The sequence below is a fragment of the Hyaena hyaena genome, unplaced genomic scaffold (genome assembly GCF_003009895.1).
Source record: "Hyaena hyaena isolate Hyena2069 unplaced genomic scaffold, ASM300989v1 scaffold_94, whole genome shotgun sequence".
Lineage (NCBI taxonomy): Eukaryota > Metazoa > Chordata > Mammalia > Carnivora > Hyaenidae > Hyaena > Hyaena hyaena.
Genome location: NW_024080726.1, coordinates 3,309,505 through 3,332,098, shown reverse-complemented (window position 1 = coordinate 3,332,098; position 22,594 = coordinate 3,309,505). Strand labels below are relative to the sequence as shown.

At 48.3% G+C, this 22,594-nt stretch overlaps 1 protein-coding gene across 1 annotated transcript in view; it reads left to right on the top strand.

Annotated features, from left to right (window-relative positions):
* Positions 1 to 5,603: 5,603 nt before the first annotated feature.
* Positions 5,604 to 22,594, top strand: part of PER3 (period circadian regulator 3) — a 42,292-nt gene continuing 25,301 nt past the window's right edge. The window contains 9 exon segments of the mRNA XM_039234961.1: positions 5,604 to 5,620; positions 6,305 to 6,543; positions 7,699 to 7,703; positions 8,175 to 8,373; positions 11,599 to 11,647; positions 15,130 to 15,162; positions 18,975 to 19,028; positions 21,232 to 21,338; positions 21,580 to 21,736. Coding sequence (XP_039090892.1) covers positions 5,604 to 5,620; positions 6,305 to 6,543; positions 7,699 to 7,703; positions 8,175 to 8,373; positions 11,599 to 11,647; positions 15,130 to 15,162; positions 18,975 to 19,028; positions 21,232 to 21,338; positions 21,580 to 21,736 — 860 coding nt within the window.

Genomic DNA, 22,594 nt, shown 5'->3' with positions numbered 1-22,594 from the left:
TTTCTGGCACCTGTGTTGCTTGTGAAAGAATAACTGCACCTGGTCCAAGTCTTACCACTGGCTTTTCCTTGCTGCTGCCTCCGCCTCTCACCTCCTGGCCCCCAGCCCTTCCCCGTCCCCTCCCCTCGGGAACAGGATAGGACATGAGCGGGGGACTGGCTTTCCCACGATGACCGAAATGATCAGGATCTAGCTTTTTGAGTTTCTTAAACATGCCTGGGTGGCTCGGTCGGTTAAGCATCTGACTCTTGATTTCAGCTCAGGTCAGGAACTCACAGTTGCTGAGTACGAGCCTCGAGTCAGGCTCCACCCTGGCAGCTCAGAGCCTGCTTGGGATTCTTTCTACCCCTCCTGCATGTACTCTCTCTCACTCGCTTGCTTTAAAATAAATAAACTTAAAAAAAACAAAGAGTGATATCCAGAGCTGGCCCTGTATGTGGTAGATAGCCACCTATAGGGCTCATGGGGAAGATAGGTGGGTGACACGGATGAATGACAGACTTCTCCGAACACGTGGCTCTTGTTTTGACTCTGCACATCCTTCCCCTTGAATCTTAATCTACAACCCCAAGGGGACAATATAATACGGGTGGAAGTAGCCTTTGCTTATGTTTGTAATAAAATGCCAGTTTCCTGTGAAATCCTAGTGGGAGACAAAACATCGGCTTCTTCTCATTCCCTTGGATAAACGGTCACGGCTTTTCCTGCTGACCTACTGTTACGTCCCAGGAAAGCACTAACAATAGAATTGTGCTGTTTGTTCAGGACCTTTATATAATGAAAGCTATATGAATTTTGGTGCCATTTTCAAGATTTTGAAGGAAAATGGTAGAGAAGCTAATGGGCTTCTCTACCTCTCCCTTAATGTCAGGATTCCATAGCCAGCTGGGTCCCTGAGGCCAACTTCTCTTTCTTACTCTCCCGGGGCAAGCTTACCTATTCCCACATCTCTATTCATTAATGCCCTGATGATTCCTGGCCTAGTAGACCCAGGCCTCAAACTCAAGGTGGACCAAACAGAATGAAGCATTCCCCTGCCTCACTCCCCTCTTCTTACTAGTGTCTGTTCCCAAGAATGGGACCACTGTCCATCCAGGGTCCACGCGAGACAAGGCCACTGGACTTGCTGATACATATTTTTAATTTTTGAGAGAGTGTGAGCAGGGGAGAGGCAGAGAAAAAGAGGGAGAGAGGACCCCAAGCAGGCTCCGCGCTGACAGCAGAAAGCCCAGTGTGGGGCCTCGAACTCACGAGCCGCGAGATCACCACCTGAGCTGAAGTCGGACACTCAGCTAACCGAGCCGCCCAGGTGCCCCTGGACTTGCTGTTATTTTTGATCACCACACATACCGCTCAGAATGTGCTGTAGGTGTGCTGTATAATTAACATTATAAATAAAAATCTCAACGGCTTAAAGCTTTTTCCTCACTCGGGGTACATGTCCAATGCCAGGCTGCAGGAAGCTTCTATCATCAACCGCTCAGGGAGGGACTTCCTGTAAACATTTGTTTCTGGTTATCACTGCGGCAGGCAGAAAGGGAGCATCAGGAATTGGGCACTGGCTCTCAAAGCTTCCTTCTGGAAGTGGGGCTCAGCTCTGCTCACATTTTACTGGCCAACGCAAGTCACATGACCATGCCTAACCTGGCAGGTGGCAGGGAACACGTGTCACCGGAAGGATAAATGCGACATGTTTACGAACATTTGCCTTCCTGGTGGCGATTTATTTCAACGAATGGGGCACATTCCTCTTGTCTCATAAATATTTTCTAACAAGTGATGCATCCTACATGATAAATTCTGTATCTGCCTCACTAACAAAATGTTTCTTAAAGTATTTTTTTAATTGGTTTTGAGTGAGGATTGTTCGCTTTAAAATCAAACTGTTTTGTGCATTTAAAAATAGCATCCTTGGGGCGCCTGGCTGGCTCAGGCGGTGAGGCGTGTGACTCTTGATCTCCGGGTTGTGAGGTCAAGCCCCACAATGGGTGCAGAGATTACTTTAAAAAATCTTTTTAAATTTAAAAATAGCATCCTTATTTGCAACTGAGCTGCTTTTCAGGCAAGCAGAAAATTCAATCTGTAAAACTACATCCACTAGATAAACCAATTATGGCACAGTTATTAGAAAAGTTTTTTTTTTTCTCATCCTTTAACTAGCAAGCTAAGTGCATTTCAAAATCGACTTGTTTTTATGCCGCCAAGACCAAGGACCTGTTAACGCAGGTGCCTGCCTCTCGATTCTGAGCCTGAAGGAGGCCTGCCCTCCAGCAATTCTCTGTTGTCTGCAGCTCGTCTCCTGCTGCTTCCCTTCTCCCTCCTCACTGGATCGCCCCCCCCCCCCGTCAGCCCCTAACCGCTATCCCCACATCCCTCCCTTCAAACACACACTTGTCTATAGCCCCAAGCGGCAAAATCCGTCCCCATGGTCCCCGTCCCCATGGTCCCCTGTCGTCGCTGCCTCACACCATACTTTTCCTTCAGCCATCACTACTGAGACATCTTTAACCAAGGCCACTGACTTGGTGAAACACAACAGGAAATCCTCTGCCCTTGTCTTCCTCTGAGTCACCAGCATTTGATACAGTCTTAATAGCTCTCACCTTGAAATATTTTCTCTAGTGTCCATGACCCAACATTCTTCTGCTTTTCTTCCAACCACATCTATGGCTCTTTGTTCTTCGCTTGGCTCTCTCTCTCCCTTTTAACTTTTTTTTAAAGGTTATTTATTTTTGAGAGAGACAGAATCCCAAGCAGGCTCTGTACTGTCAGCGCCGAGCCCGACACGGAGCTCCAACTCACAAAACCGTGAGATCACGAACTGAGCTGAAATCAAGAGTCAGACGCTCAACGGACTGAGCCCCCTAGACGCCCCCTCACTTGGGTCTCTGCTCGGCCTCCGAATCTCCACGTGCCCCCGGTCCTGGCCATTGGCCCTTTTCTTTCTATCCGAACTCTGATGGCGACACCATTTCACGCATGGCTGTAAACACCATAGGGGCTCTGGCCTCTCCCAGATGTAAGCTGTTATCTCCCTCCCTGCCTTCTCCCTTGAGTTCTAGGCTGGGAGATCCACTCACCCACCTGACAATCCCACCTGCCTGTGTCATGCGCATTTCGAACATAACACGTGGAGAACAAGTCTCCATTCTCCCTTCATCGAAACTTGCCAGCCCCAGATTTGTCCATCTACGTTGATGACCCACGAAACCCAGCGCTGCTTAAACCAAAGACCCAGGAGTCACCTTTGACCACTCTCCTTTCTCACGACATACATTCAACTCAACGGCAAGTTTGTGTGCCCCAAACGCACCCCACATCTAATCATTCCTGTCACCCTCCTTACTGGTGTCACCCTAGTCTGAGCCATCCTCAGCCTTTTCTTGTAACTACCAGCTTCCTGTTACATGCTTCCTGTACGACATTCTGGTTGATACAGATCACTATCTTGCTTAAAATCCTCCTCCTTCCGCTACGATGAGAAGACAATCCTAATTGTGTTCCCGGACTATAATCTGGCTCTTCCTAACCTCCTGACCTCCCCTCACACCTTTCCTCCTCCCTCTGGCTATTCTCCCCGCAAAGCATACTGCCTTTCTGTTCCGTAACACGCCTGTTCTTTCAGGCCCTGGGCAGGTGCACTCTGCTCCCTCCGCACCCCCACCCCCACACTCAGGTTTCAATTCACCTTCTCAGAAAGGCTTCCCTGATCACCAGGATACTGTGTCTCTGGCCCCCTTCACCGTCCACCCCATCCCAGCCACACGTCACCCCATTAGACTGCTTCCTGTGGCACAGAGCACTTTCCACTCTCTGACCCCTATGGACTTGCTTGTGCTTTAGGCCTTCGTAAAACGTAGCCTCCCTGAATGGCAGACACTTGCGCCTCCTCGCTTTCTCAGGGACTGCAATCATCCCCGCCTTATATAATCCACTCAATAAGTATCTGTTTCGAAGGCAGTTTGACAAAACACCAATTTAAGAAGACAGTGAGGGGCGCCTGGGTGGCTCAGTCGGTTAAGCGTCCGACTTCAGCTCAGGTCATGATCTCGCGGTTCGTGGGTTCGAGCCCCGCGTCGGGCTCTGTGCTGACTGCCGGCTCGGAGCCTGGAGCCTGTTTCCGAGTCTGTGTCTCCCTCTCTCTCTGACCCTCCCCTGCTCACGCTGTCTCTCTCTCTCTCCTAGAAATAAGTTAAAAAAAAAAAAAAAAAAAAGACAGTGAGGTCTGCCATCATCTGGAAGAATGAAGTGGATTATCCAATACATGATATGAACAACTGCCACACTTCACTCCCCGCCCCCCTTCCTGTACAATCCCTTTCATTCATCTCGTGAACACTGAGGATTTTTGATGTGCCAGGCACTGGAGGGCGGAGCTCTGCCCTCCGGCTGAGGTAACACACAATCTAGAAAAACATCAGACTGGTAATTTTTAAAAGGGCTTCGCTACATCTTCCTTTTCTGACACGGCGTCTTTTACGTACACTTGGCTTCCCGCGGTTGCCAAATCAACCTGTAACCTCAGGAAGCCCACGGAAATGGTTAAAGCCCGTCGTCAAAATCCCGTCTCTGAAAAACGGGTTGGATCTTCCCAAGCGCTGCTTTACCGCCCGGGTCCTCCAGGCCTCACGAGCTGGAGGGCGAGAAAGCAGGGAAGATGAGCAAGATGCCCTAAAGGAACCCGAGAAGCTGAGGAAAAGGCGCTCGGAGGTCCAGCGCCGTCGTCCCGCGTCTCGGGAGGGGCTCGCCCGGCTCCGCAGTGCCGTCCCCACCCCGGCGCTCGCTGCCCACGCCCCGGGGCCTGCCCTCTCGTGATTGGCAGCTCGAGCGCCCTATCCCTGTCGCGCTGGCTCCAGGCGCCCCGCGGCTCTTTCCCTCCCACTCCACCTCCCAACCCCCGGGCCGTGAAAGGGGCGGAGCACTCGGCTCGCGCGGCCCGGGCTCCACCCTCCTGAGGGCCCCTCCGCCCCTGCCTACGCGACAGCCTGCCGGGATTGGCCGAGCACCGCCCACCCCCCGACCACCGGCGTTGTGTAACAGGCTCCCGCGCCTTCTCCCCACCCACTCTCCTCGGGTTATGTAACCCGGCGGCGGGGCCCCGCCCCCGGACCAATGGAGGCCCGCAGAGCCGGCCGCGGCGGCCAATCGCGAGGCCTGGGGGCGGGGCTCCGTCACGTGGAGCTCAGGGGGCGCGGCGCCGGCGGCTCTCCGGCACGCGGCGGGACTCCGGACTGTACGCCGCCCGGTTCGGCCCCGCGGGGCGAGTGACAGGGGTGGCCGCAGTCAGTGAGGGCTCTGCCGGCGCCGGGAGGTCTCCCCCGAGCCCGCCCTCTGCCGTGGGACCGGCGGCAAGGCGGTGCCGCCCTGGGAACCTGGGGGCCCGGAACTTGGCGCGTTAAGTTCCCCTGCCCGGGTCGGGTTTCCGCGGAGCCATTGGCGCCCAGGGGCCTCTCGCAGCAGGCCGCCCGCTTCCCTGGACACTAGTGCCCTGTGTCGCCCTCAGGCGACACCCCCAGGCTGCCCACCCCGCCCCCGAGAGGAGTCGTCCGAGAGACTGCATGGAGACCCCGCAGAGAAAACTTCCAACACATGGGCGGGGGACGATGGCCGCCGGCTCCCGGTGACTTGTAGCTTTCCCTGAGGCGACCGCGCGCCCGGTGAGCGCTGTGGGGCTGCCGCTGCTCGCAGAGTGACGGAGAGGCAGGCGACGGACTGGGCCGCCCCGCCAAGGATGGACCCCTGTGACCATCTGGAAGGGTCCAGCCCTCAGTCTCTGGACTCCAGGGGGACTCAGCCTCTGGAACTTGAGGGACCACAGACCCGCGACCCTGAGGCGCTGGGGAGGGGACACGAGAAGATGTGGAGCCAGAGTGCCAGCTGCAGAGCCCACGCGCGGAGGGTGGTCGCAGGTGACACACCGATTCGTGCGTTGTTCTCCCACCGCTGGTAGAGGGGAAGGAGGGCTGACACCCTTGATTCCTTGGTTTGTGAGCCTGGCAGGTTTAGGGGGTACCAGACAACTGAAGAATTCCCGAAGAGAACCGGAAGTGTCAAAGGAGTGGTTAAGGATTTAGCTGGAATGGGGGGCTCAAGTGGGAATGAGAAAGAACAGAAAATGTCTGATGATCACCCGTTTCCGAGTGGGGATCCCGCACGTGTGGAAATGCGGTGAACTAAATGAGCTGACCCGTGGTGAGCACTTAGCAAGTTGCCGGGCACATCACGTGCGGTGCAGTTAACTGTGGGCTGTTCTTGTCATCAAAAGCGTGAGTTGAGTTTTGGGTTTTTTGTTTTAATCTTCCAGTGAACAGCAAGATCGAAACAGAGCTTCAGAAGAACTTACCATGGTTGTCCAAGAAACGGAAAAATACTTCCCATCAGAGAGACCCGATAAGCTGAGCACTCTAGATGCCCTCAGCCGTGCCCTTCGCTGTGTTCACGGCCAACAACGCAAGACGAGCTGTAGGGAAAACTGGGTCGTGCAAGTACATCCGTTTGCTCGCGAACCTCACCCAAGAGGGAAGAGTGGTCAGTGTGGTTCTAGTCCCTGAAATGTTCTGAGCTTTTTACGTTGCTTGATGGGAGAGGGAGCAAATCTACACTAATTCTGGGTGGCTCAGTTGGTTAAGCGTCCGACTTTTGCTTAGGTCATGATCTCACGGTTCGTGGGTTTGAGCCCCGCGTCAGGCTCTGTGCTGACAGCTCAGAGCCTGGGGCCTGTTTCAGATTCTGTGTCTCCCTCTCTCTCTGACCCTCCCCTGCTCACGCTGTCTCTCTCTCTCTCTCTCAGAAATAAATAAAACATTAACAAATTTTTTTAAAAATTTTAAAAAATTTTTAATGTTTAGTTATTTTTGAGAGAGTGTGTGAGCAGGGGAGGGGCAGAGAGAGGGAGACACAAAATCCAAGGCAGGCTTCAGGCTCTGAGCTGTCAGCACAGACCCCAGCACGGGGCTGGAACTCACAAACTCTGAGATCATGACCTGAGCCAGAGTCGGACTGTGAACTGATTGAGCCACCCAGGCACCTCTAAAGATTCACTTATATTTTTTTTAATGTTTATTTTTGAGAGACAGAGCATGAGCGGGGGGAGGGGCAGAGAGAAAGAGGGAGACACAGAATCTGAAGCAGGCTCCAGGCTCTGAGCCGTCAGCACAGAGCCCTACGCGGGGCTCAAACCCATGAACTGTGAGATCATGACCTGAGCTGAAGTGGGACGCTTAACCAACTGAGCCACCCAGGCGCCCCTAATTTCACTTGTAGACCTCAGCGTGATGGGGACGTAAAGATTTTGTAATGTCTGCATGCGAGCTGTCCTAATCTCACAGCAGCGATTGTTTCACCACCGGATCTGCTTATGTTACTGTCACACGTGTGTCCGAGAAGTGAGACACCGAAAAGTTGAAGAAAACCTTTTCCCTCTATGATCTTCAAAGTAAAGCTAGAGAGGAAGGCATGCGGGTGCTGGACCCACAGACAAACCGTGGCTGACTATGAACATTCTAGATGTCTGATGGAACAGAACAAATCAGAGAAATCATTCTTCTGTCCTGAGGTTCATCAGAGACGGTGTCTCAAGGGAGGGGGCTCTTGAGCTTGGTCCTAAAGCCTAGAGCTCTGTGTTGGTGAAGAGATGACAGTCCCCCCAGTTTGCGAACGAGAAGGAATCAGAAGCCAATGTGCCACATGCATGTTTAGGAGACGTAGGAGATGCTGGTGTGTCGCCTGGTATAGAAGTCAGACCTTCAGAAAGTAAAATGCAGGTTTTACGGTGAATGGTTAAGACATGTGTTGGAGAATCCTGCGGTCTTCACAGGACGTATGTGTGTGTTTTAAGCTATTGATCACATTGAGGGGCACCTGGGGGGCTCAGTTGGTTGAGCATCCGACTTCGGCTCAGGTCACGAACTCACAGTTTGTGGGTTCAAGCCCCATATCGGGCTTTGTGCTGACAGCTAGCTCAGACCTTGGAGCCTGCTTCAGATTCTGTGTCTCCCTCTGTCTCTGACCCTCCCCTGCTCATGCTGTCTCTCTCTCTGTCTCAGAAATAAATAAAAACATTAAAAAAAATTTTAAGCTATTGATCACATTGGAAGTCTAGAAGAAACTTACCTTTGAGGGAATATTGCTGTAAGGATCTCAGTGCCGGCATTTGTCTACAATGTTTTTTATAGGCTACCTTTGTGGCAACGTTTTCATTTCTGTCAGGAAGGTTAGTGCACATTTCTGAACAGGCCGCTTCAATTCTGAACTGTAAGGATTCCTTGGATTCCTCACACTTCGTTAAGCTGCTCGCCCCTCAAGACGTGAGCGTGTGCTACGCACACACCGCCTGTGCTCAGCTTCCCTTCTGGAACAGCTGGACCCAAAGAAGTAATGGGACCAACACTCAGGTGTTTATCTTGCCTCATAAAGATCAGTTGCATTCTTTGAGAAATAGTACCCAAATTAACATATTGTTTTGAACCTGCCAACTCTATGGATTTTCTTATTTCTTTATTTAAAAAGTCAGAACGTGGTGGTGCTTGGCTGGTTCAATCAGAGGAACACAGGACTCTTGATCTCAGGGTCGTGAGTTTGAGGCCCATGTTAGGCATGGGGATTCCTAAAAATAAATAAAACTTTGAAAAAATTAAAAAGTAAATGAAAAGTCAGAATATGCCAAATAAAGTGCTTTAAATGCTTCCGATAACAAAAAGTTCCAGTTAACATGCTGTCATTTAGTCAAGTTAACTGCATAGGTCATAAGTCATAAATATGGTTTGATAGCCGGTGTACCGAATAGCAGGTTAATTGCTATGCAGACTCTGTTTTCTCTAAGTTAATAAAATCAAACGTCTCTCCTCTTAAGTGGACTTCATTATTTCTTTGCTTTGTTTGAAGATAAACTTCTCACGGTCCGCTCCGGTTCTAGTTTTGCTTCCCCCTAAAAGCTCACGAATCTCATGACTTTGTTTTTCTTCTGAAATGCTTATTCCCCCGACCCTGGGATCCCTGGCCACAGTTTTCTTTGTGACATTCAGTCCCATGTGCTTTTTTTTTTTAAGTACTTCATTATTTCTTTTTAAAGCCACCGTTTATTACTTATTTCATATCCTTTGTTAGCGTATTTCTGAGAGCTTGGGATGTAGACCAACTTTTTTCTCTTGATTCCAAGCCTTTTTCTCTTACTTTTTAAAATTTAAATTTGACTTATCACGGTAAAAAAAAATCGCAAAATTTACCACCTTAACCATATTTAAGTGAACGGTTTCGTAGTGTTAGGTACCTTGGCATGGTTGTGAAACACATCTCCAGAACGTTCTCATCGTGCAAGTCTAGGGCTCTGTGCCCACTCCCGACTTTTCAGCGCGTACACGGACCCGGGGAGAACAACCTTGCAGGGTCCGCTGTTCCGTGACCTTTGCCCCATCTTCTGCACACAGTCTGTGTGAGCTTCGAGACGCACACCCGTCTTCCTCCTTTCCGGCTTCCCCGTGTTCCTGTCACTCAAAAACGTGGATGTCATTTCGGTTCCTCTTTCGCGAACATGTATTTTTCAGCCTTTAATTGTCCATCTTTGTTTCTCTGCTTTTATTGGTCATTCACCCACTCCGTGACCATTTATTCAACAAGCACCGCGGGCCGGGAGGATGCAGGGCCCTGGCATTTGGCTGCGAACAGAGCAGGCGCAGGGCACCGTCCGCCAGCCCTCGAGCTTGCCCAGATGCCGCTCCCCTAACACAGCCTCCCCAGTCTCTGTCTGCTCTTTTCAACCGTGTTATCTTTGCATATTACTTGCTGCCGTGGTATTTCCCCTCTGTGTGAAAACATAAGTCATCTTTTGGACCTAAAAGTTGGCTTCCTCTGTAAAGAGATGCTGCCCATCTCAGTGACTGCCCACACTGTGCTTTGCCTCGCACACCCAAGCGATCCCAGCCCTTGTTGAGCCGTTTCTGGGCTGGGCCCGTGTTGCCTCCTTCTGTCCCCTCCTCTGATCTCCTAGAACATTAAGGGGACAGAGGAAGCTATCAGCTCGGCGTTTGGCCTGGCGTCTGAGCACATATCCACTTTGGTTTGTCACGCAGCCCTCACAGAAGGGTCTGACCACTATTTCTTCCGGGTGCGATTCCAAAAGCCAGAATCCGCTGTGATGGCCGAGGTGTGGAAATGATAACGGGCTCCCATCTAGTATCTGAGATCCGCGGTCGGGCCCTCCGTCCTACGTGACCCCTAGAGAGAACGCAGTTGACTTCAGCTGCCTGGCGTACTGTATACATAGCGCAGGCGAGTCTGCCCTCCGGTGGAGTTCCGGTGCTTCCCGTGTGCACAGAATTGTAAGCAAGGAATCAGAAGATCTGACCTTTAAGTCGAGTCTCATCCCTTCGTGAGCTATGAAAGCCATTTAGCTGCTCGCTGTGAAATGCTGCTATTTCCTGGCGGCCTGCTAACACGGGGCTGCTGGGAGAAGCGAGCTCGCCGGTGGCGGGGAAGGCACTTCAGGCATTTGAACGTCCTGCAGCATTAGGGGGTCATCCTCATAGCTACCCGTCTATTAAAAGGGACTTTTTCTTCGTGTTTCAGTGGGTTCGCTAATCTTCACAAAAACCTTATGAGGTGTAGACTCTGTCGTTGTCCCCACTCGACAGGCAAGCTAACTTAGTGTGGCTCAGCTGAGAAGCAAATGTCAGGATGGGGTTAGTGGTGGAAGAGACTCGCTGGGAGAGGGCGGGGGAGGAGGGGGGCGGCACCCCCAGCCCACAGTGCACGTCTGAGCCCCGTGGCAAGTGCAGGAACAAGGACTGGGGGAAGGAGGCGCGGCCAGGCAGTCAGGGGCAAGTCCAAGGCGCAGTCACGCGCGGGAGGAGTCGTGCGTCTCCATGGACTGCTCCTGCCTCAGTGCCCGCTCTGTGCACAGGCGCTGGCTGGGAGCGGACACTTTATTCCAGGAAAGAAAAAAAGTCAAAGACACGTATGTGACATATACCTAAATGCTGTAAGTTGTCTAAATCGGCAGTCTATGGGGTGTGTCCAGACCATTAGAGTGAAATAGAATATTGCCACCAAAGTAAGCGTGTCACTGGATTATTGCAGTGACATCGGAGAGATGAGTTCGGGCAGTTTTAGTGATAGGGAAAGGACCACAGGAAGCAATAGGGACAGAAGTCAGTCCGATGCCTTCACTGTCTCTCTCAGAGTCCCTGCTAGAATCGGAAAGCCGCTGGAAAATATTGGATGTGACTGGATCTCAAAGTGAGGGCAGGAGGCCTATTCTAATCAAGAGTATCTCCTCTTTTTTTTTAAATGTTTATTTATTTTTGAGAGAGTGGGAAGGAGCATGCATGAGCATGGGAGGGGCGGGCAGGTGGGACAGAGGATCCTAAGTGGGCTGTTCACTGACAGCAGTGAGCTGGATGCAGGGCTCGAACTCAGAAACTGTGAGATCATGACCTGAGCTGAAGTCAGACACTCAACCGACTGAGCCACCAGGCACCCTGAGAGTATCTCCTTTGAAAGAATAGTTTACTGTTTGGGGATAGTTCAAGTTTGTCTCGGTGAGGAGGGGTTGCCCTGCCCTGCTGCTCTGGGAGGGGGTGAGTAACACTTTGTTTCCTGCAGCATCTCGGTACGAATTCACTCCGTTGAAACCCTTTTTCTGCAGGATCTGGTAAGTCTTGGGGCCTGTGGGGGCTGGGAATGGTGGGTTATGCTCTGAGTTTATTTGGCACTTTTTAGATTCTTTCGGATTCAGCAAGGACTCCGATCTTGCCATAAGAAGTTTGCATTTTATTTATTTTTTTAGAGTGAGAGAGAGAGCAGGCGCGGGAGAGGGAGAGAGAGAATCCTAACTAAGCAGGCTCCACACCCAGCACAGAGCCCAACGTGGGGCTTGATCTCACAACCCTGAGATCACGACCGAAGCCAAAATCAAGAGTCGGATGCTTAACCAGCTGAGCCACCCAGGTGCCCCAAGAGGTTTGTATTTTGATTGAGAAGAGACATACGTTCACAAAATGCGTACGTAATAATGCAATCAGGAAGAAGAGCAGAGATCCTTCTTAGCCGGCAGGGCAAGGAGAGGCATTCTCTCTCTCTCTAAGAACCACTGGATGATATTAACTTAACTTTCAAATGACCCTTGTTTTGAGTTCTTTTGTTTTTTGTTTGCTTTTGGTTTTTGGTCACATTTAAATTTAATTTTTGAAGACCCCGAATAGTGAAAGTAATACTGAAAAATAAAACCAAAACGGGAGGGATCACCATCCCAGACTTCAGCCTCTACTACAAAGCTGTCATCCTCAAGACAGTATGGTATTGGCACAAAAACAGACCCATAGACCAATGGAACAGAATTGAGAACTCAGAAGTGGACCCAAAAGTATACAGCCAACTGATCTTTGACAAAGCAGGAAAGAATATCCAATGGAAAAAAGACAGCCTTTTTAACAGATGGTGTTGGGAGAACTGGACAGCAACATGCAGAAGAATGAAACTAGATCATTTTCTCACACCATGCACAAAAATCAACTCAAAATGGATAAAGGACCTGAACGTGAGACAGGAAACTATCAACACCCTAGAGGAGAAAGCAGGAAACAACCTCCTTGACCTCCACCGCAGCAACTTCTTACTTGACACATCCCCAAAAGCAAGGGAATCGAGAGCAAAAATAAACTGTTGGGACCTCATCAAGATTAAAAGCTTCTGCACAGCCAAGGAAACAACCCAGAAAATTAATAGGCAACCAACGGAATGGGAAAAGATAGTTGCAAATGACATATCAGATAAAGGGTTAATATCCAGAATCTATAAGGAACTCACCAAACTCCACGCCCGAAAAACAAACAACCCAGTGAAGAAATGGGCAGAAGACATGAACAGACACTTCTCCAAAGAGGACATCCAGATGGCCAACAGACACATGAAACGATGCTCAGCATCCCTCCTCATCAGGGAAATACAAATCAAAACCACACTGAGATACCACCTCACGCCAGTCAGAGTGGCTAAAATGAGCAAATCAGAGAACTCTAGATGCTGGCGAGGATGTGGAGAAACGGGCACCCTCCTGCACTGTTGGTGGGAATGTAAACTGGTACAGCCCCTCTGGAAAACAGTGTGGAGGTTCCTCAGGAAACTAACAATAGAACTCCCTTATGACCCAGCAATAGCACTGCTAGGAATTTACCCAAGGGATACAGAAATGCTGAGGCATAGGAGCACATGTACCCCAATGTTCATAGCAGCACTCTCCACAATAGCTAAAACATGGAAAGAGCCTAAGTGTCCATCAACAGATGAATGGATCAAGAAGATGTGGTTTATCTATACCATGGAATACTACATGGCAATGAGAAACAATGAAATCTGGCCATGTGTAGCAACATGGATGGACCTTGAGGGTGTTATGCTGAGCGAAATAAGTCAGGCAGAGAAGGACAAATACCATATGTTTGCACGTATAGGAGGATTAGGAGGAACTTGACGGAGGACCAAGGGGGAGAAGAAGGGCGGAAATGGTGGGGGAAAGGGAGAGAGGCAAACCATGAGAGACTCTTGAATGCTGACAAAAACTGAGGACTGATGGATGTGGGGGGGAGGGGGGGATGGGCATGAAGGAGGGCACTTTGGGGATGAGCACTGAGTGTTATGTAGAAACTAATTTGACAATAAACTATTTGTAAAAAAAATAAAAATAAAAAAAAAATAAAATTAGTACATTAGGAAAAAAAAAAAAAAGAATTATCTTGGGAAGGACATCTGGGATGTTTCCAGTTGGGCTATGACGAATAAATCTGCTATGAACATTTAAAAAAAAAAAATAAAAAAAATAAATTTAATTTTTGAAATGTCACTAAATTATAAAAAATTTTTTAAGAAAGCTCTGCGCCTAACGTGGAGCTTGAACTCACAACCCTGAGGTCAGGAGTCACATGCTCTACCAACTGAGCCAGTCACACAGCCCGAATTTTTGAGATTTTCAGTAACTTTAAAGGAAATTAGACAAGATCTATTTAAGAGAAGGATTTAAAAGCTCCAGACATAGCGAACCAGAAGAAAACAGACCAACATTTTAATAATAGTTGATTTCTGGTAGAACTTAATATTTTTTTCTCTTCAGAATTTGCTATGACTTATTCATGTTACTTTCACAATAAAAAGAAAATGTGTTTCAGTGATATTACAATTCCCAGTATTCGCATTGAAGTTCCTAAATGCTCCAGAGGTGTGGAAAACTAAAGAGAAGACGCCTTGTTATGGATTAGTCCCCCCGCTCTGTGGGGTTGGGGAGACTTGAGCTAATAGTATTCCAGGGCTTGGGGAGCGATACCCTGGGGACAGGTGCGTGGGACGGAGGGCTGTGTTGGCTCATTTAGTCCTTCACAGATGAGTTCTTATGAAGAGCTTAGAATAGTGCTTACCACGTAGTAAGTGCTGTTTGTTTTGTCAGTAAATGTATCTGTGTGCCTTCTCTGAGCCCGGCAAGGCTACAGGTACAAAGATCGTGCCCTCATGAACCTTACATTCTGTGTGTGGGGGAACCAGTGATAAATAGGTACCTATGTACGTGTCCACTGGCGGTAAGTTCTGTGCAAGAGAGTAAGGGATTTCTGGGCAGCGCAGAGATTACTAGTATACTCAGGGCGGTCAAGGATCCTTCTCTAATAAGAAGCTTGATTGGAGCCAGAGCCTGAAGGAGGTAAGAGAGTGAGCCATACCTCTCGGAGAGAAGAGTGTTCCAGACAGGTGCAAAGGCCCTGGGGACAGAGCATGCCTGGCCCGTGGGCGGAGTGACAGGGGAGGGGGAGGGTGGATGGACATGAAGACCCAGGGACCAGACCATAGGGAGCTTGTTCCTGAAGGAAACATTTTGTTCAGGTGTGTCATTGATTTGAAAACTTTAGTTTTGGAATTTGCAAAATAAAGGGAAATAGAGGAGAAAGTACAGTGAACTGGTATGTACCTATCATTCTGCCTCAATAACTTTAGCCCGAGGCCCATCTTCTGTCCTCTCTGCCACCACCGGCTCCTCAGCCCGCCCTCCCCACGATTCTGAAGCAGATCTCGGATCGTGAATCGTTTCCTCCATCGGCATCTCAGGACAGGATCTAAACGATAAGGTTCCCGTTCCATCTGTGATGCCCAAAGCGTCCCACCTGTGGCCGGCAGAAGCCCCTTCAGGTGAGCTCCGGGGCCGTGTGAGGGTGCCCTGGCGGTTGGGCACAGCCTCCTTTGCTTCAGGGATGATGTCACAGGCTCATTCTAGACACTTCCTACCTCGGACGTGGAGTCAGTCGTTTCTCCAAGGATTCCTCTCTCCCCTGTGCTGGGAAGTGGCATCACCATCCGGATAAGACCAACTCCGCATGGTGGGGGGCGAGCTGGTTGCTAGGCTCATCCTGGCTTCTAGGGTTCTCAGTTTCATCTTTCGGAAGGATGGTAATTGACCTTATGGAAGGAGCGCATTGGGCGCTGTGGATGGTGCAGGCGCGAGAGGCAGCAGGTGCACGGACGGGGAGGAGATGTGGAGACGTCCCGGATGTCCTGGATAGTTCCATATGGGAGAGGTGCTGGAGTCTATCAGAGGTTGGGGTGTGAAATTGAGGCTCAGTCGAGGTAGCGCAAGTCTTGGGCTGCGGTCGCCGTGTGCTGGGGTGAAGGGGACAGGAAAGCAGCTTTCTGGAGGGAGGAGGGCAAGAAGACAAGTTAGGTTTGCCTCCCCTGTCGGGAATCTCCATCGTGGTGTTGAGTAGGCGTTGGTCCGCAAGTCTGGAGTTGAGGGAGGAGTCCGGGCTAGAGACAGGGACCCAGGTCACCCGCACACACAGGGCATCGCAAACCCTGCGGCGGGGTGAGCCTGGGAGATGTGCCCTCAGAAATCGGAGGGAACGGGAGACCCAGGCACAGCTCGTGGCTCAAGGTCAAGGAAGGCCACCCTCTTCTCAGTGGCGGAAGCGGGGTCACGGCGGAAGTGCCGGAGTCTGCAGAGAGGCAAGCTGGTGAAGTGGGGGTAGGAGCACACGTGCACGTGGACATGGACGTGGAGCTTCTAGGCCACTAACAACTATTTGACGCCTATGTAAACAATGGTGGGAGAGGGGAGATGTGACTGGTAGAAACAGGGGAGTATGAATCCAGTTGTGGGCACGTTGACACTAAGGGGACAATTATATCCAAGGAGAAATGTCCTCTGGGCAGCTGGAGCTGTGAAACAGGGTGAAAGTCTTGGAGTCAAGCCATCCCTTCCCAGGGAGGTGCCCCGCACTGGGGCTTGGCCACCAGGTTCCAGCCCTACTTTCTGGCTCAGGCAGGCACGTAAGGAGTGTTCAGTCACACACAGGGCCCCGCGCCCATCCAGGGGGTGGTTGAGGCAGTAAGACTGAGTCCGTCCGCTGGGAGAGCGTAGGAAGGGACGGTGGAGAACTGGCTTTGGGGGCGTGATCACAAGGAGCCCCGTTTTCTGTCATGTGGTTCTTGGTTCAGACACATGAGGTAAGACAGTTTACACCTGCCCCTCTTCAGAGAAGCGGAAAGTCACACTGGGAAGCTAGGGTTTGGCGGTCAGAAAAAGTCATAGGATGGCTAGTTCCATTTTTAATTCACTAAGCTGGCTCTCCATAAAGCCTCTTTTTTTTTAAAAATTAAGTTTATTTTATTTTGAGAGAGAAAAAGAGAGCTGGGGAGGGGCAGAGAGAGAGAGAATCCCAAGCAGGGGCCACACTGTCAGCATAGAACCTGATGTGGGGCTCGGACTCACAAACCACGAGATCATAACCTGAGCTAAAACCAAAACGTCAAATGCGTAACCGGCTGAGCCACCAGCCGCCCTTCCATAAGACCTCTTTTTTTCAGAATAATGAAGAAGTATAATTGCCCTTGAGTATTAAAAATATAAGCCAACATTTGTCTTCTCTTTAAAATAAATACATTTAAACACTTTAGACTTGGATCTGTCTCTCTCGGAAATTACCAAATAGACCCTTCTCCTGGCCTGGTTTCACATTGGGCGAATTGGATGCATCAGGACAGGAACTCGTCAGTTTTTATTCTTTTCTGCAGAGGTGAAGACAGAGAGCCCCTCCCCTGGAGGAAGGTGAGTCCAGAGCATCTGCTTTTAGATCAGACGTCACCTCGTCACCATATCGGGTAGGAACCCGTGAAAGCCTGTTTACTGAGCCATAGAACCAGGAAAGAGCTCTCAAGACTTCAGGTTGGCCCCGAACTCTGTGGGCGATTATAGCAGATCTTCCCTAATGTCTATTTACTACCCTTCATTAAAAATTACTGTCCTGTGCAAAAAAAAACAAAAAAAAAAAAAACAAAAAAAAAACAACGCAAAACACACACACACACACAAAACCACAGGGCTTATGGGAACAATGGGCTCTAGGAGCACAACACTCAAAAAAACTTAACCGCACATTAAAAATAAGACAGGAACCTAATAAAAGCAGTAACAGTTTTACATGTTGAATGGTTAAGAAGCACAGTCACTGCAGTGAATGAGGCACCTCACCTTGGAAAAGCCCCACGGTGGCTTGTGATTGTGGGTGTCGGCTCGGCCACCGCTCCTGAGTTACCATGAGGGTGGAAGGAAGCTTGTCTGAAGTCAGACGTGGACGGGCGTGGCTCGTAACATGCAGTGCACAGCAGTGGCCGTAGTTATTTGAGGTGTGTGTGTGTTTGTGTGTTTGTGGGTGACCGCTTTCACCTCTTGTTTCTTGCACATGAAATTGTGTAGGATTTCAAGTCACTCCATGTTCAAAGTGAACTTCAGCAGAACTGGCCATCCCAATTTCATCACACAGATTTGAAATCTCCAAATCACTCTGATGGCAAATCCAGCGTGCTCAGTCATACGCCACCAGCAAATACAACCACATCTTCTAGTCCTGACCTTTAATTTCCTCTTGCTTTGACTGTTCAATTATTTGCGATGAGTAAGCTTTTCTTGTACATGAATTATTTAAAACTAACTTTAGCAAGGTGCCTGGGTGGCTCAATCGGTTGAGTGTCTCACTTCGGCTCAGGTCCTAATCTCATGGTTCATGAGTTGGAGCCCCACATCGGGCTCTGTGCAGACAGCTTAGAGCCTGGAGCCTGCTTCGGATTCTACAACTCTCTGTCTCTGTCTCTGCCCCTCCCCCACTTGTGCTCTGTCTCTCTGTCTCTCACAAATGAATAAACATTCAAAAAATAATAAAAAATTAAAAAAATAAAGAAAATGGAATACTACTTGGCAATGAGAAAGAATGAAATCTGGCCATGTGTAGGAACATAGATGGAACTTGAGGGTGTTATACTGAGTGAAATAAGTCAGGCAGAGAAGGACAGATACCACATGTTTGCACGTATAGGAGGATTAGGAGGAACTTAACGGAGGACCATGGGGGAGAAGAAAGGGGGGAAATAGTGGGAAGAGGGAGGGAGGCAAACCATGAGAGACTCTTGAATGCCGAGAACAAACTGAGGGCTGATGGGGGTGGGGGGAGAGGGAAAGGGGGGTGATGCGCATGGAGGAGGGCACTTGTGGGGATGAGCACTGGGTGTTATATGGAAACCAACTTGACAATAAACTATTTTTTAAAAAAATCAAAATAAAAAAAATTAACTTCAGGAGCACCTGGGTGGCTTAGTCAGTTAAGCTTCTGATTCTTGATCTCAGCTCAGGTTTTGATCTCAGGGTTGTGAGTTCAAGCCCCACATTGGGCTCTGCACTGGGTAGGAAGCCTTCTGAAAGAAATAAAATTAAATTAACTTTAGTAGGCATTGCATTTTGACCTAATTAAATCGAGTTAATGAAAATTATTATAATTTAACCACAGCTTTGGCTACTTCAAAGCCAGGCCCCCTAAGTGACATTTCTACCATTTCATGTAGAGGTATTGTTGCCTTTTTAATGTAAGTGGTTAGTTAAGTAAATGACTAATTAGTATTTGCCTGTAGGTGAGTCTTTCTGTTTTTCATAGCTCCTCGAATCCTGGTGGATAAAGAATTTCTACCACAACACACATCCCAGGGTGTGTGTTTCTTGAAATAGACGAAAGGTAAGTACTTCTTCAAGCTGGAAAGAAATTTGTTCCCGAAATTAGAGAAAAATGTGAGAATGTTTATATTATGTTTACATACTCCTACATTCCCTAACAGACATCTATCCATTTGTCCATCTGAGTTCTGTTAGTATGAAGTTTATTTTATTTTTTTTAACTTTTTAAAAAATGTTTTATTTATTTCTGAGAGAGAGAGAGACAGCGTGAACAGGGGAGGGTCAGAGAGAGGGAGACACAGAATCCGAAACAGGCTCCAGGCTGTAAGCTAGCTGTCAGCACCGAGCCCGACGCAGGGCTCGAACCCATGAACCATGAGATCATGACCCGAGCCGAAGTCAGATGCTTAACCAACTGAGCCACCCAGGCGCCCCCTAAAATTTATTTTTAATATAAGTAGTTTGCATATAATACTTCTCAGGCTTATATTTGATCTCACAATAGTCTGCTTTAGGTAAGTCAAGAATTATTGTTCCATTTTACGCAAGAGGACCATGAGCCTGGCCACATAGTATGTGATGTGTTCGAAATGGGGCCAAAACTCTGGCCTAGTTCCCATGCCAGAGTGATTTCCACCAGACATGGGGTTTCCCCAACCAGCCTTTGATGAAATGTTTATTAGTCTGAAGTGAGGGGGAAAGAAAGGAAAAATAACAGATTTTTTTTTTTGGTAAAGATAAGTTTATTTAATTTAAAGCGTTATTACTTATTTTGAACTTAAGTCCTTTCTACTTTTTTGGTATTCAGAGTCTTAAAGAAGAGTGATAGTAGATAGTAGTTGCTGCTTATTGTTGTTTTGTTAATAATTTGATTTGGAAAAATAAACAGTGTTATCCCCTGATGAGGACCCTCTATTTTCCCCACATTTATTTGTGAATTTTACTTATTCATGAAATGTGAAAACCCGGGGATTAGTGCATCCCGGTACATGGATGTGTAAAGCACGAGAGTCAGAAAAGTTGGCACAGTTATGATAGTTACTCATTTTGATTTTTAAAAAATCTCAGCTTCTGAAAGCAGGCTTATTTAATAGTAGATAACTTGAAACTGAGTAGCAACAGTGAAATACTCTGTGTGATGTCATCTGTAGAAAGTAAGAACATTTAGCTGGCGATATTTAATGGCTTACACTTATTGCAGGAGGAAGTACTGGTGCATGTGTACACATGGAAAACGTTTACGGAGCCAGCGTTTCCTAAGTCATCCTGAAGACTGCATTCACAGCTTTCCCGTGAACCCGCATCCTACATGTGTTTCTGCGTGCTGGTTGTCTGTCTGTCTGTTACTACCTTCTAGGCGACATTGCTTATGTACAGCCTTAACCATGCTGTGTCAATTTGTAGCCCGCTCTATTCATTTGACCTCACACTATGGTGTGATCTTTGTAAACTTTTCATTTTGTTTATTTTTATTTTTTTTTAAATGTATATTTATTCCTGAGAGAGAGAGCACCAGCAGGGGAGGAGCAGAGAGAGAGGGAGACAGAATCTGAAGCAGGCTTCAGGCTCCAAGCTGTCAGCACAGAGCTGGATGTGGGGCTTGAGCCCACGAGCCATGTGAGATCATGACCTGAGCCAAAGTCGGGCACTTAACTGACTGAGCCACAAGGGCACCCCTTTGAAAACGTTTTAATTTTTTTACTGTTTTATTTATTTCTGAGAGAGAGAGAGAGAGAGAGAGAAACTCAGCGTGAGCAGGGGAGTGTCAGAGAGAGAGGGAGACACAGAATCAGAAGCAGGCTCCAGGCTCTGAGCCAGCTGTCAGCACAGAGCCCGACACGGGGCTCAAACCCACAAACCGTGAGATCATGACCTGAGCCGAAGTCAGACGCTTAACCAACTGAGCCTCCCAGGTGCCCCTGTAAACATTTTAAGTGGGAGGCATCCGAGACCCCTGAGGAACTTGCTAAAAATGCGGATTCCTGGTCTTCCCCCAGAAGCCCTGACTTAGCCTGTGAATTGCCTTTTAGCAAGGTCCATAGGTGACTTTGGTGCTCCCTGTCTAGTGACCAGCATTTCTTAGATTGTGTAACCATTTCCCCAGTGTGGGCACTCAGGCTGTTTGCTCCTTTTATAAACGCCGTAATGACATCTTTCGCATACTTTTTTTTTTGCATTTAGAATTAAGTAAAATATTTTTTGCATAAAGTATGAACATTGCTCGCTGCGTGTAACGTGCTGCCCGTGCTGTGCGTGTCCCCTAGAGCAGTGCCTCTGCTGGGTTACCTACCTCGGGACCTGCTGGGGACATCCATCTTAGCGTACGTGCACCCCGAAGACCGTTCTCACGTGCTTGCTGTCCACCGAAAAGGTGAGGACCTGCTTCTTTACAGGAGCAACTGCTCGCCTGCTCCAGCTTTTCATTTCATTTCTTGTTAGAGCTCCTCTTAAGCTCACCCTTCAGCAGGTAAGCAGTGTGTTCAAGCTGCTAAACCAGTTTTTTCTCTATTTGGACATTCTGGAAAACGTGACAAATAAGTGCCTAGAAACAGCCATTTGCAATAAATACCTGCGTTAAGTAGATTCTAATCTCGTCGTATTATCTTATTTAGTCTTGAAGTATGCAGGCCACCCTCCCTTTGAACGCTCACCCATTCGATTTTGTACCCAAAATGGAGATTACGTCATATTGGACTCCAGCTGGCCCGGCTACGTGAACCCATGGAACTGGAGGGTTTCTTTCATTGTTGGTCGGCATAAAGTTCGAACGTAAATCTGTCCGTGTTGGTGTGTTATAGAAGGCCTTTTTTTTTTTTTAACCTGATAATATTCTTCCACCCAGTGAGTCCCTTTGAATCACTTGACACATAAACTCAATCAAGCACATAGTTGTTTTGAGGTGCTTTTGGAAGACAGCGTAGCAGTATGGGTCAGCAGGCTTGAAAGATTTCTCCTTCTTTGACCCTTATGGGAGCAGTCTAAGGGAATATGTCTAAATACAGAAAAGCTTTATAAAGACAAGACATATTTTGCACCATTGTTCAATCATAATGGCGGACTTAGAGCAGCTTTTACGTCCATCATTAAGAAAGTTTTGGAGGGGCGCCTGGGTGGCTCAGTCAGTTAAGCGTCTGACTGCAGCTTAGGTCATGATCTCATGGTTCGTGGGTTCGAGCCCCGCGTCGGGCTCTGTGCTGACAGCTCAGAGCCTGGAGCTTGTCTTTGGATTCTGTGTCTCCCTCTCTCTCTGACCTTCCCCTGCTCATGCTGTCTCTCTCTCTCTCTCAGAAATAAACAAAACATTAAAAAAATATTTAAAAAAAAAAGAAAGTTTTGGAATATTTGACATGTTGTATTATTGATCAATACAAGTTTTTGCCAAGATTATATAGCATGAGAAACTACATATATTAGACTTAAAAAACAGCATACAAAATTGTTTACACCATATGGTCATACTATGTTCAAAAGACACACAAACATTGTGAAACAGGAAAAAAGAAGAAAGGAAATACATTAAAATACACATTTTGGCTATGTGTAAGGTAATGGGGAGATAAAAGGGTTTTTTCTTTTCTGAATTTTAAAGTTCCCTTTAGTGAGAGTGTAAAATTTTTATATCCGCTT